The sequence below is a fragment of the Podarcis gaigeae genome, assembly GCF_964106915.1.
Source record: "Podarcis gaigeae genome assembly, chromosome: 3".
Lineage (NCBI taxonomy): Eukaryota > Metazoa > Chordata > Lepidosauria > Squamata > Lacertidae > Podarcis > Podarcis gaigeae.
In genome coordinates, this window is record NC_139680.1 from 119,115,032 (window position 1) to 119,129,132 (window position 14,101).

Consider the following 14,101-nt stretch of genomic DNA (forward strand, 5'->3'; position numbering starts at 1 on the left):
AGATTCCAGAGGTGAGCTCTGGATTCCGATTCAGCTCGGGCTTCTTCTTGGAACCTGGCTTCCCCGGCGGTGGGCTGCAGACTTCTTTCAATACAGGCGAATGGTTGCCGAATTTTGGAAGCTCAAACTTCTGTTTACACAGCCAAGGCTCATCCGGTTGCTGAAAAAGCCATCCCTCCGCTTCTCGTCTGCCGCTTCCTGCCAGCGCTGTCCCTGGGGGGCGAGGGGGAGACGGACGCGTGGGCACCGGCGTTGCTTGTCTGCCATCCTCCCGGCTTGTTTTGCTTTTTTTAAAAAACTCCCCTGGTCAAATGCAAAATAAATGAATATCTCTACTATACTTGGCTGCACAAACACTCGCTGCACAAGGAAGCTCTCTTTCTCTCCCGCCTCTCTGCCACCGCTCCCGAGACACCCCAGGCTTGGTCAAACCGCATTGAAAGCAGCTTCTACTGGGAAGGGGATTGTTGTTTGAGAGGCCCCTGCTTTTGGGTCTGGGGGGCAGGTCCCCCTGGTGCCTCTCTTTGGGCTGGCTCAGCCTCCCCGCTCTGTATTTTTAGACATCGTGCGCAGCAGCCAGCACGCAGCTTGACGGCTTGCTGCAGAGCTTTTCATAGAACAGAACCGTGGAATTGTCGAACTGGAAGGGACCCCATGGGGGCATCTAGCCCAACCCCCTGCAGCGCTTCAACTAATCGAATTCCAGAGGCAACCAAACGTTTCATAGAAACACAGAATTGTAGAGCTGGGAGCAACCTTGAGGGTTGTGTAGTCCCATCCCTTCAGAGCGGGGATCATGCCCACAACCATTCCTTTATTAATTTTTTAATTAGATTTTCCACAGTGATAACACAAAGCAAAATGATAAACAAAAAGAGAAAAAAGAAGAAAGAAAGAAAGAAAGAAAGAAAGAAAGAAAGAAAGAAAGAAGGCGGGGGGAGGGGGACGGACGGACAATAAACAGATAAACAATAACAACAAACTTGATTCTTCACAAATCCAACCTTTTAAACATCTTGGTTGACTTTCTTAAATCCCTCCCTCTCAGTTTCCTTATAATAATAATAATAATAATAATAATAATAATAATAATAAATAATAATAATAATAATAATAATTTATTATTTATATTCCGCCCATCTGGCTGGGCCTCCCCAGCCACTCTGGGCGGCTTCCATAGTAACCAAAAATACAGTAAAATATCACACGTTAAAAACTTCCCTGTAATTAAAAGTAACAGCTTTCCAATATCATTATTAAACTAAAACAATTTCCAATTATAGTCCCTCTTATTCACTTTTCTTTACATTCTAAATCCCATCTATTTAATTACACAGCCATCCCTAGGTGGGCTCGAACCACCAACCTTCTGGTCAGTAGCCAGATGCATGGACCCATTGCGCCACGGCCACCTGTATGTGGTGTTTTTGGAGTTCCCACAAAATATGGCCGCATGCAAAGTGGCCCAGTCGGACCCGTAGAGCTCAGTCTGTTGGGCAGTTGTTACTTACTAGACCCAGAAACTCCAGCGGGTGCAGAATGCCGCAGCGAGGCTCCTTACGGGGTCCTTGCCGCGGGATCACATTCCTCCAGTGCTTTACCAACTTCACTGGCTCCCGGCGGAGTACAGGGTCAGGTTTAAGGTCTGGTTTTGACCTTTAAAGCCCTACGCAGCCTAGGACCCTCGTACCTACGGGACCGCTTCTCCTGGTATGCCCCGTGGAGGACCTTAAGGTCCACAAATGACAACACTTTGGAGGTCCCAAGGTGGTTAGATTGGTCTCAACTAGGGCCAGGGTCTTTTCAGCACTGGCCCCGACTTGGTGGAACGCTCTGTCACAAGAGACCAGGGCCCTGCGGGACTTGACATCTTTCCGCAGGGCCTGCAAGACAGAGCTGTTCCCCCTGGCTTTTGGTTTGGACTCAGTCTGACCCTTCTGTTTCCCTCCCCTTACGGTTTTGATTTATGGGCTACTTTTAAAATGAGGCTTCATTTTAAATTGCGTTTTAACCTGCATTTTAAATTGTTTTCCCCCCTATAATTGTAATTTTACTGGTATTAGCTGTCCTTAGCCCAGCTCCGGCCAGGGAGGGTGGGGTATAAATAAAATTTATTATTCTTATTATTAAATTTGCATGCCACCCTTCTTCCATAGATTTCAGGGCGGTTCACAACGCAAAGTGGTAAACGTGATCTACGTAATGAAAACAAGAACACAAAACAAACCACATTTGTACTCCTGCTTTCGTTTCGGTGGGGTTTGCTCAGGCGACATTTCCTGACGTTGCATGCTTGCAACGGCGCAGCAACCCGCTTTCTGCTTCCCCTGCGGTTCTGAAACACGCAGTTTCCCACCCGTATTTTATCAGAGCTTCCTAGTTAGCTGCCTTTCGCTGGGTCAGACCTATTGGTCCATCTGTCTCAATACTGGCAGCAGTGGCTCTCCAGGGATCCAGTCAGAGATCTCTCCCAGTTCTACTGGGAGTTGCTGGCGATTGAATTGGGGTCTCTCTCCGCATACAGAGGAGATGCTCTTCCACTACCAATATTTTCCACCCAGGAGTGCAAAGAAGGGATGTTTTAAAAGGCCTGGAAACGATGCCTTATGAGGAACGGCTAAGGGAGCTGGGCATGTTTAGCCTGGAGAAGAGGAGGTTAAGGGGTGATATGATAGCCATGTTCAAATATATAAAAGGATGTCACATAGAGGAGGGAGAAAGGTTGTTTTCTGCTGTTCCAGAGAAGCGGACACGGAGCAATGGATCCAAACTACAAGAAAGAAGATTCCACCTAAACATTAGGAAGAACTTCCTGACAGTAAGAGCTGTTCGACAGTGGAATTTGCTGCCAAGGAGTGTGGTGGAGTCTCCTTCTTTGGAGGTCTTTAAGCAGAGGCTTGACAACCATAGGTCAGGAGTGCTCTGATGGTGTTTCCTGCTTGGCAGGGGGTTGGACTCGATGGCCCTTGTGGTCTCTTCCAATTCTATGATTCTATGATTCTATGAACTCTGCTTGGAGGCCAGGCTTGTGCTTTTGAGAACTTTGGCCCGGGAGGGGGGGCGTTTCTGGAGGTCAAGCCAGAACCTTTGTAGTTTGCGTTGCCTGACTCCATCAAAGCCCATTCGGCCGCTTTCTGCATTGAAGGGGGTTGGACCAGATGACCCTCTCAGGGGTCTCTTCCAACACTACAAATCTGTGATTGGCAGAACCGGCACAGTTACAGGTTCCACGTTTCGTAGCATCATAGAACGGTGGAGTCGGAAGGGACCCCTGGAGGTCATCCATCCCAACCCCCTTTCAATGCAGGAATCTCAGCTAAAGCATCCATGACAGATGGCCGACCTCTGCTTAAAAACCTCCAAGGAAGGAGAGTTCACCACTTTACAAGGAAAACTGTTTCACTGTTTAGATGAAATCTCCCCTTTTGTAACTTGAATCCGTTTTCGGGTGGCAGAATCAGTACTCTGGAACTCCCTGCCACTTGACATCAGGGAAGCGCCTTTACTATAGTCTTCTCGATGCCTGCTGAGAAAACAGTTGTTCAGAGAAGCCCACGTGCAGAATGTGGATGTGTGTTTTAATCTGCTTTCAGTCCGTTGCTGATATTATATTTTTGAATGTTTTGAAGCGTCGTTTTCACTGTTACAGTGGATGCTCGGGTTGCAAACATGATTCATGCGGGATGCACATTCGCAACCTGCCCTTGCACACGCGCAGGTTGCTATTTGGCGCATCTGCGCATGCGCGACCGCCAAAACCCGGAGGTAACCCATTCCGGTACTTCCAGGTTTCGGCAGTCTGCAACCCGAAAAAACACAACCTGAAGCGGCTGTAACCCGAGGTATGACAGTAGTTTTACAGCGTGGTTCTCTTAGTAAAGCCTCTTTGAGGTTGGTTTGTTTTACAACCGAGAGGTGGATAGATTTTATGGAGAAAACAAATGTGAAAATGCAATCTCCCGTGACCTAACCTCTGCTGCCCCTTTTTCTCTCTGCAGCGGGTCCGAGATGGCGAGTGTTCTCTCCAGGAGGCTGGGGAAGCGGTCCCTGCTGGGCGCCCGAATTTCCGCTCCCCCCTTGCTGGGGGACGGGGTGCTGATGATGGCTCAGCTCCCCCCCTTGCAGACGGAGCACGTCAAAGAGTCTCCTCGTCTGGCTTCGTGTGAGGACGGGCGCTTCAAGGAACCTGTCGCAGACTCTGGCCTTCAGGGCCAGAACTGGCCACTCCTGCAAAGAGGCCAAAAGGTAACCGAACCAATTTGTTCTGCTGGGTGTGGTAGCATGTAAAAGGGGTTCTAGTGCTTGTCAATATCTCAAATTATGCATGATTTCCCTCTATTACAGCTATATTCCAGAGTGAGCGATTTGATGTTTTCAGGTGTTGTATACAGCTTTGGTTTTTTGTTTTGTTTTTTTTTGTTTTGGTTTTTTGACCCTATCTGCCTGCGGACTGTCTTGCCAGAGTGGTGCATGCTCTGGTTATCTCCCGCTTTGACTACTGCAATGCGCTCTACGTGGGGCTACCTTTGAAGGTGACCCGGAAACTACAACTAATCCAGAATGCGGCAGCTAGACTGGTGACTGGGAGCGGCCGCCAAGACCATATAACACCGGTCTTGAAAGACCTACATTGGCTCCCAGTACGTTTCCGAGCACAATTCAAAGTGTTGGTGCTGACCTTTAAAGCACTAAACGGCCTCGGTCCAGTATACCTGAAGGAGCGTCTCCACCCCCATCATTCTGCCCGGACGCTGAGGTCCAGCACCGAGGGCCTTCTGGCGGTTCCCTCATTGCGAGAAGTGAGGCTACAGGGAACCAAACAGAGGGCCTTCTCGGTAGTGGCGCCCGCCCTGTGGAACGCCCTCCCATCAGATGTCAAAGAGATAAAGAATTACCTGACATTCAGAAGACATCTTAAGGCAGCCCTGTTCAGGGAAGTTTTTAACGTGTGATATTTTACTGTATTTTTGGTTTTATGGAAGCCGCCCAGAGTGGCTGGGGAGGCCCAGCCAGATGGGCGGGGTATAAATAATAAATTATTATTATTATTATTATTATTATTATTATTATTATTAAAAATGTAAAGCGTTATATAAATGCAGTGCTTTTTTTCCTTAAAAAATGTTTGGGGGTACTCTCATTTTCCTACTCATATTGAAATACTGCCCCTCAACGAGGCCAAACTTCAATTCACAAAATGTATAGGGGTATGCGTTCCCCCAGAAAGAAAGCACTGTATAAATGAATTTTTTAAACTTAAGGTCATTCCCACCAATTACGCATAAACGAACCATAGTCGTATTTTTCGCTCCATAGGGCGCACCGGACCATAGGGCGCACCTAGTTTTTAGAGGGGGAAATCAAGAAAAAAAATCTTATCCCCCCCCCAGCCCCAAAGAGCAGCATACAGGCTGCCCACAACCTCTCCCTGCCGGAGGGGTTGCACGCGGCTATGGCACAAGCCAAGGCAGCGAGCGGGATGGATCCCGCTCACTGTTTTGGCTTCTTCTTTAGCCCCGCGCAACCTCTCCCTGCCAGGAGAGGCTGTACGGGACTAAAGAAGCCATAGCCGCATGCAGCCTCTCCCTGCCGGAGGGGTTGCGCGCGGCTATCCCTTACGCCTTCTGAGCACAGCGCAAGTTCCTGCTACGCTCCTCAGGCTTCGGGTTCCTTTTGCTGAAGCCGGGAGAGCAAGACTCTCCCGGCTTCAGCGAAAGGAACCTGAAGCCTCCAGAACGCATCGGGAACTCGCGCTGCGCTCCGAAGGCCTTCATGCAGCTATCCCTGAAGCCCGGAGAGCGAGAGGGTTCGGTGCGCACCGACGCCTCTCGCTCTCCAGGCTTCAGCGAAAGCAACGGGAAGCCTCCCTCTGCGCTTCGGAGGCTTCGCGTTGCTATCGCTGAAGCCAAGGAGCCTGCATTCGCTCCATAGGACGCACACACATTTCCCCTCAATTTTTGGAGGGGAAAAAGTGCGTCCTATAGAGCGAAAAATACGATTAATTGTTCAGGGATCCTTTACCTTGTTTACCTTTTTACCTGTGGTTGACCACTTTGCGAATGGGATGCTGGACTAGATGGGCTCATGGCCTGATCCAGCAACCTCTTAGGATTTTACATGCAGACGCTACTCTGAGCCACCGAGTCTGGTCCCCAGTTAATCTGCCCTCCCAACAGAGTGGTGTTTTATCTCTCATTTTCTGCTGCCCATTCCATTCCGGCTTGTACATTACAGCACCTTCAGTCTTTCCGTAGGGTAACCGGAGTTCTCTATAAATAGCTCCCAGGAATAACTAACACAAGTGGGCCCATCTCTGCACAGATACAATTACATACGTAAAAATAGACTTTGGGAATTAAGGCAGTGGCTCTGTGTCCAATTAGGTCACTGTGGAGAGGGGAAACCCATCTAGGTCTCCCAGATGAGCTTGTCCCAGCTGGATAAATGGGTCATAGAATCGTAGGACATCAAAGGACATCTAGTCCAGCCCCCGAGATGCAGGAATCTCAAACACAAGTGTCTGCTTGGAATAAAATAGAATTTATTATTTATACCCCACCCATCTGGCTGGGTTTCCCCAGCCACTCTGGGGGGCTTCCATCAGAGTATTAAAATACAGTGGTCTGTTAAACATTAAAAGCTTCCCTAAAGAGGGCTGCCTTCAGATGTCTTCTAAACGTCTGGTAGTTGTTCTCTTTGACATCTGGTGGGAGGGTGTTCCACAGGGTGGGTGCCACCACCAAGAAGGCCCTCTGCCTGGTTCCCTGTAACTTGGCTTCTCGCAGGGAGGGAACCGCCAGAAGGCTCTTGGCGCTGGACCTCAGCGTCCGGGCAGATTAATGGGGGTGGACCTGTTTGTTAGGATTTCAGTCTCGTTTTAAATGCTTTTGTGGTTTCAATCATCTTAGGTGTGAATTGCATTGAGACGGTGCTCTGGAAGTCAATTAATCCAACAAATCGCGGGAATAATAACACAGCCTTTGCTAGTCAAACACCCTCTTCACTCCTGCTAGGCTGAAGGTGCAATTGTCTGCAGGACACTGAGAGGGTAGTTTAGTTGGTAGAGACGACGAGGCTCTTGATCTTAGGGTTGTGGGTTCAAAACTCCATGTTGGGCTAAAGATCCCTCATTGCAAATGATGCTCATGGTCCTTTGCAAAGCTATGATTCTATGACACAATGGGGCCTATTTTCAGGGGTTTAGTATATTTTATTTCTCAGATTTGCACACTTCCCTTCATCCTTAGATCTCAGGGTGGTTTGCAACTTGAAAACCCAAGGCATGAAGAGGTACGGCAAGGGAATTGATGGACTATGTAGAACTGGCAAAACTGACACATAAACTACGGGACAAGGATAACTGTGACTTTAAAGATGAATGGGAACCTTTTACAAAGTATTTAAAGACGCAGCAAAGTGAATTGGACTCCTTGGCAGGTTTTGATGAAACACTCACAAACTTTTTACAGTGTTATCTCGGGTTACATACGCTTCAGGTTACAGACTCCGCTAACCCAGAAATATTACCTCAGGTTAAGAACTTTGCTTCAGGATGAGAACAGAAATCGTGCTCTGGCGGCGCAGCGGCAGCAGGAGGCCCCATTAGCTAAAGCGGTGCTTCAGATTAAGAACAGTTTCAGGTTAAGAACGGACCTCCGGAACGAATTAAGTACTTAACCCGAGGTACCACTGTATTGATAACAACCAGTTAGACAAATTAAGGATCTATACAAATCTGTAACATGCAGAGAATAGCATTTATAGAGAAACCAGAGATTGGAACTGAGGGAAGTCAGGGTGGGGTTTTTGTTTTATGGGAGGGGGGGAAATGGGAAAAAAATTAAGGGTGATATGTGTTTAAGATAACATGTTTTGTTTAAATTTATTAAAAAAGAAAAGAAAACCCAAGGCATGGCACACTGGGCTTGGGGGTTTGAGCCTGAAATGGCCGCCATGACACTAGAGCGCCTTTCCTCCTCCCTTTATAGGTCTACGTCTTCTACAAAGGGCAAGAAGCCCCCGGCTTGGTGGAACACCACGACCTCCTCAGCAACGAAGTGAAGGTGCTTCTTCTGGAGCAGGGCTTCTACGTCTGCCGGAAAGCCGAGGAAGTGAGGCTGGCTAACATCCAGGCCTTGCCTCTCCCAGCCCTAGAGATGGACCTCGGGTCTCCTGCCACGACGGGCTACGACGCCGTCCCAGTGGCCATGGACCACGGACCAACCACGGAGGCGGCTGTCGCAGCAGCACCTGGACCCAGGTCGGTCTCCCGAAGCATCGACGTGCCAAAAAGGTGAGTCCTGGATGTTTTGCTCGTGGCTGCGTAATACTTATTTCCTTACGACGTGGATCAAGTATTCTTGTAGCACAGCCGTCACCAAAATGGTGGCCCCCAGATGCATACCTGTCAACTTACAGATTTGAAAATAAGGGACCAGCAGCCAAAATAAGGGATTTTAGTCAACCGGCTGAAATACGAAGTTAAAAGGGACCAGATAATTTTGGAGAGCAGCGCCGTTTTTTAGCCCTTTGTTTCCAGCGGCAGGGAGTGGGGGAGCGGAGCTGCTTCCTTTGAAACCTGGGAAATTTCATAGAATCATAGAATCATAGAGTTGGCAGAGACCACAAGGGCCATCGAGTCCAACCCCCTGCCAAGCAGGAAACACCATCAGAGCACTCCTGACATATGATTGTCAAGCCTCTGCTTAAAGACCTCCAAAGAAGGAGACTCCACCTTCTAAGGAATTTAAGGGACATCATCAATAAGGTTACAGATAGGTAGCCGTGTTGGTCTGCCATAGTCAAAACAAAAAAAATTCCTTCCAGTAGCACCTTAAAGACCAACTAAGTTAGTTCTTGGTATGAGCTTTCGTGTGCATGCACACTTCTTCAGATACACACTTCTTCAGATACACACTTCTTCAGATACGTGTATCTGAAGAAGTGTGCATGCACACGAAAGCTCATACCAAGAACTAACTTAGTTGGTCTTTAAGGTGCTACTGGAAGGATTTTTTTTTATCATCAATAAGGGACAGCAGCGGGACACGGCGCTGGAATAAGGGAGTTTCCCGCCAAATAAGGGACAGTTGACAGCTATGCCCAGATGTTTTTTTCCAGCTTCCCTCGGTTTCCAGAGCAGCTTGCAGTGATAAGACCACCTTAGAAACATGGACCGCCTTTGTTAAAACAGCTGCGATCGGCTGCCCACTTCCTCACTGGAGTTCTTGCCTTGCGAAGGAGTTGGGGTGACAATGCTGTGCCTCGTTAAACTGGGGGCAGGTTGGGAGGTTCCTAAAAAGTGTCCTACGTCCTCCACCCCCCACCCTCGTGATGCACGAAATCTGTTACAGCATCCATCATCAAGCATGTGGTTGGCAAATGGATGGCGGCTAACAGATTGAGGTTGAATCCTGACAAGACAGAAGTACTGTTTTGGGGGGACAAGGGGTGGGCAGATGTGGGGATTCCCTGGTCCTGAATGGGGCAACTGTGCCCCTGAAGGACCAGGTGCGCAGCCTGGGAGTCATTTGGTACTCACAGCTGTCCATGGAGGCACAGGTCAATTCTATGTCCAGGGCAGCTGTCTACCAGCTCCACCTGGTACGCAGGCCCTACCTGCCTGCGGACTGTCTCGCCAGGTGGTGCATGCTCTAGTTATCTCCTGCTTGGACTACTGCAATGCGCTCTACTTGGGGCTCCCTTTGAAGGTGACCCGGAAACTGCAATTAATGCAGAATGCGGCAGCTAGACTGGTGACTGGGAGTGGCCGCTGAGACCACATAACACCGGTGCTCAAAGATCTTCATTGGCTCCCAGTACGTTTCCGAGCACAATTCAAAGTGTTGGTGCTGACCTTTAAAGCCCTAAACGGACGCTGTCCTATATACCTGAAGGAGCGTCTCCACCCCCATCATTCAGCCCAGACACTGAGATCCAGCTCCGAGGGCCTTCTGGCGGTTCCCTCACTGCGAGAAGCCAAGTTACAGGGAACCAGGCAGAGGGCCTTCTTGGTAGTGGCGCCCACCCTGTGGAACACCCTCCCATCAGATGTGAAGGATAAAAGCAGCTATCTTATCTTTAAAAGACATCTGAAGGCAGCCCTGTTTAGGGAAGTTTTTAATGTTTGATGCTGTATTGTTTTAACACTTGATTGGAAGCCGCCCAGAGTGGCTGGGGAAACCCGGCCAGATGGGCGGGGTATAACTAATAAATTATTATTATTATTAAGTATTATTATGTCAAAAAGTTCTTTGTAATGTTCGGTCTCCCTTTTTAATTGCAGCCTGTTCTGGTCTCCCCCAGAGTTTGCATAGCAATAGCAAACAATACATCGCCCAGGACCGCTATGAGGGGCAGAGCGCGATGGCGGATTCGCCCAGCCATATATTGGGGGAGGGAGGTGAAACTGCCATGTGCTCCTCAGCAGAGCAGCTTAAAGAACACCCCCCCCAGCTCATGTGAGTCATAGGTAGGGTAGGGGCTCCGTTGAACCAATGAAGCCCAATGTTTTGACTCTGTGCAAGGAGGCAGCTTCCCGTGTTCCTAAACCGGACAGCAGTTTTCAGGGTCTGGGGAGGGCCCCATCCTGCTTCCAGACACTCCTTTTCATCGCAGATTCCGGTGACCGAACGTGGCACCTTCCTTAGCAACCCCCCCTTGCCTATTTCTGAATTGCAGCCCCCCCCCCCACGTTAAAGTAGACCAAGACATTGCATGGCAGCCCAAGCTGAAAATCCTAAGGAAAGCTTTCTTAACTTCTGGATACAACTGATGCTTAATTTTTTTAAAAAGGGGGAGGGGGAGCGAAATGCTTTCTCTCCTGGCTCCAGGTACGTGATGTTCTCCCGATCTGCTCTTGGGGGCTGTTTGGACTCGCTGCTTAAATAATTCATTCTGTTAAAAGCGCCTCTTATAGATCTCTCTTCCTGGAGAAACGGGCGAGGCGAGTTCAGCGCTGAGCTGAGTTCAGCTTTCCGTGCAGATTTGGGGGGGGGGGGGAAGAGGCCTGGACTTTCCTTGACCCCCCGTGCCGGTTTCAAAGCTGCCTTTTTTTAAACGCCTGCTGAAACCCAACCAATTAAATGTCCTGTTTGAAACCCTCCATTCATTGCTGCCTCGTTGAGTCGATGCTTTCCGTCGTTTCATGACACCGTCCTGAACTGCCTTCATAGAATCAAGGCATAGTGCGATTCTTCCGCTGTGGTTCTTGCATTTCATTGGGGAGTACCTTCCAGTTCGACGATTCTAGTTAGAAGGGACCCAAGGGTCATCTAGTCCAACCCCCTTGTTGATTGGTTCGGTGGTTAGCACCTGTCTGTCTCGGGAGACAGTGGAGGAATGCGCTTTTTTGGGGGGGGGGTCAAACTGTTGGAAGATTCTTTCCCCCCCCCGGTGCAGAAATTCAACCAGCTTGTCGAGCGATACTCTGAGCTCCAAGCACCCATTGAAGCAAGTGAGGGACAGTGGCGGGTCAGTACTTTATAGACAAGGGACTGTCCGGCTCAAGGCAGGCAGTAGCTGACCAGCGAGAGACTGTGCTCTTTTCCACCTACGAAGGCAACCCGTGGCACACCTGCAATGCAGGAATAGCAGATAATAATAATAATAATAATAATAATAATAATAATAATAATAATTTATTATTTATACCCCACCCATCTGGCTGGGTTTCCCCAGCCACTCTGGGCGGCTTCCAACAAAGTATTAAAATACAGTGGTCTGTTAAACATTAAAAGCTAGCAGCTACATTCTATTTGGCAGCTAGACTGGTGACTGGGGGGCGGCCGCCGAGACCATATAACACTGTTCCTGAAAGACCTACACTGGCTCCCAGTACGTTTCCGAGCACAATTTAAAGTATTGGTGCTGAGTTTTAAAGCCCTAAACGGCCTCGGTCCAGTATACCTGAAGGAGCGTCTCCATCTCCATCATCCATCCTGGACACTGAGGTCCAGCGCCGAGGGCCTTCTGGCGGTTCCCTCGCTGCGAGAAGCCAAGTTACAGGGAACCAGGCAGAGGGCCTTCTTGGTAGTGGCACCCGCCCTGTGGAATGCCCTCCCACCAGTTGTCAAAGAGAAAAATAACTACCAAACTTTTAGAAGACATCTGAAGGCAGCCCTGTTTAGGGAAGCTCTTAAAGTTTAATAGGTTATTGTATTTTAGTGTTTTGTTGGAAGCAACCCAGTGTGGCTGGGGTATAAATAATAAATTGTTGTTGTTGTTGTTGTTGTTGTTGTTGTTGTTGTTGTTATAATTATAATTATATAAAAGCTTCCCTAAACAGGGCTGCCTTCAGATGTCTTCTAAAAGTCTAGTACTTGTTCTTCTCTTTGACATCTGGTGGGAGGGCGTTCCATAGGGCGGGTGCCACCACCGAGAAGCCCCTCTGCCTAGTTCCTTGTAACTTGGCTGTTTGAAACAAGTGCAAGCTGTTCAAAGTGTGACAGCAGGGCTCGAATCCTGGCGCCGTTTCTCCTAGGACGTGCTGGTTTCCCACCGTTTTTGTATGCATGGAAGTTGGCTTCATATTCAGCCCCCCTCCACCCTGTTCTTCGGTCTCTCGTTGCAGGAAATCAGATGCTGCTGCTGTGGAGATGGACGAGATGATGGCAGCCATGGTGTTGACCAGCTTATCCTGCAGCCCCGTGGTCCAGAGCCCCCCAAATGGTGATGCTGGCATCCCAGGTGAGCTTGATGCGCCGAGATCGAATAGGAAGGACCCCTTGGCTCAGTGGCAAGGGGCACAAGGTCCCAGGATCGGTCCCAGGTGTGTCTCCAGGTAAGGCTGGCAAAAGCTTTCCATTTTCATTGTCATTCTGGTCTCTCTGCTCCTCCACAACAGAGCAATGGAAAGCAAATTTGCTCCATATGGTTGACAGTCCTTCAAACACAGGGTGAAATCATGGAATGCCTTTGCCAGCCAGTTCAGATGTTCTGTTTCCTCCGTGGTCACAAAGCACTCAGACTCTCCTCTTGATGATTTAGCCGAAGGTTTTGTTCCAGAAAACAGCATGTGACCTAAACATAGATCAGGTGATTGATTGATTGATTGATTGATTGTTTGATGGACTACTGATCTTTCAATTTCTTTGCGGCTTAATAGATTAAAACATACGAGAAAACTGAAGGGACAACAGACGACTCAAACATGAAATACTGCAAAAATACACGGTTGCGCATAAAACGTCGCATTAATGCAAAAATACTAAAATACAGTGGTACCTCTGGTTACGTACTTAATTCGTTCTGGTGGTCCGTTCTTCACCTGAAACTGTTCTTCACCTGAAGCACCACTTTAGCTAATGGGGCCTCCTGCTGCCGCTGATCCGCTGGAGCACAATTTCTGTTCTCATCCTGAAGCAAACTTCTTAACCTGAAGCATTATTTCAGGGTTAGCGGAGTCTGTAACCTGAAGCATATGTAACCCGAGGTACCACTGTATATAATATTTTCTTTTTAACACGCCCTCCCTCTCAGCCTCCAGCTTCTCACCAGGGTCCAAACAAACTCTCAGCTCACCCCAAAAATTCTCACCGCCAGAAGAGTTCCTGAAAAGAGTGTTCCTCGCCCTAGTCTCTCACTCTAGACTTGCTTTTTATGGGCATCTCAAGGTGAATGGTCCTTAATCAGGCTGCCCACAGCTGCGTCCCGTTCAGCTGCCCTCTGCACACCCAGTTCCAGATGTGGCAGGTTTGGTGGGTTTCCGGCCCAATCGCCTTCTAAATCTGGCCCATGGACGGTCCGGGAATCAGCGGTTTTTTACATGAGTAGAATGTGCACTTTTATTTAAAATGCACCTCTGGGTTATTTGTGGGGCATAGGAGTTCGTTCATTATTTCCCTTTAAAATACAGTCCGGCCCCCCACAAGGTCTGAGGGACAGTGGGCCGGCCCCCTGCTGAAAAAGTTTGCTGACCCCTGGTCTAGAGGATGGGAAGAGGGGGCCCTTCCACTCACAGCAGGTTATGTGATCCTAACCCTGCAAAAATAAAAAATAAAATCCAAAGAGCTCAAGGTGTCATACGTGGCTCTCCGCCCTCATTGAATCTCCCCAACAACCCTGTGAGGGATTTTGGGCTGAAAGGCAGCGATTGGCCGAA

At 48.8% G+C, this 14,101-nt stretch overlaps 1 protein-coding gene across 4 annotated transcripts in view; it reads left to right on the forward strand.

Annotated features, from left to right (window-relative positions):
• Positions 1 to 14,101, forward strand: part of ZNF395 (zinc finger protein 395) — a 446,083-nt gene that overhangs the window by 28,738 nt on the left and 403,244 nt on the right. For all 4 annotated transcript variants that reach the window (XR_014562756.1, XR_014562757.1, XM_083733484.1 and 1 more), the window contains exons 2-4: positions 3,999 to 4,245; positions 7,989 to 8,293; positions 12,572 to 12,687. Coding sequence is in view for 2 of the 4 variants with exons in the window: in XM_083733484.1 (XP_083589610.1) it covers positions 4,009 to 4,245; positions 7,989 to 8,293; positions 12,572 to 12,687 (658 nt within the window). In the remaining 2 variants the exon portion in view is untranslated. The remainder of the gene's footprint in view (positions 1 to 3,998; positions 4,246 to 7,988; positions 8,294 to 12,571; positions 12,688 to 14,101) is intronic.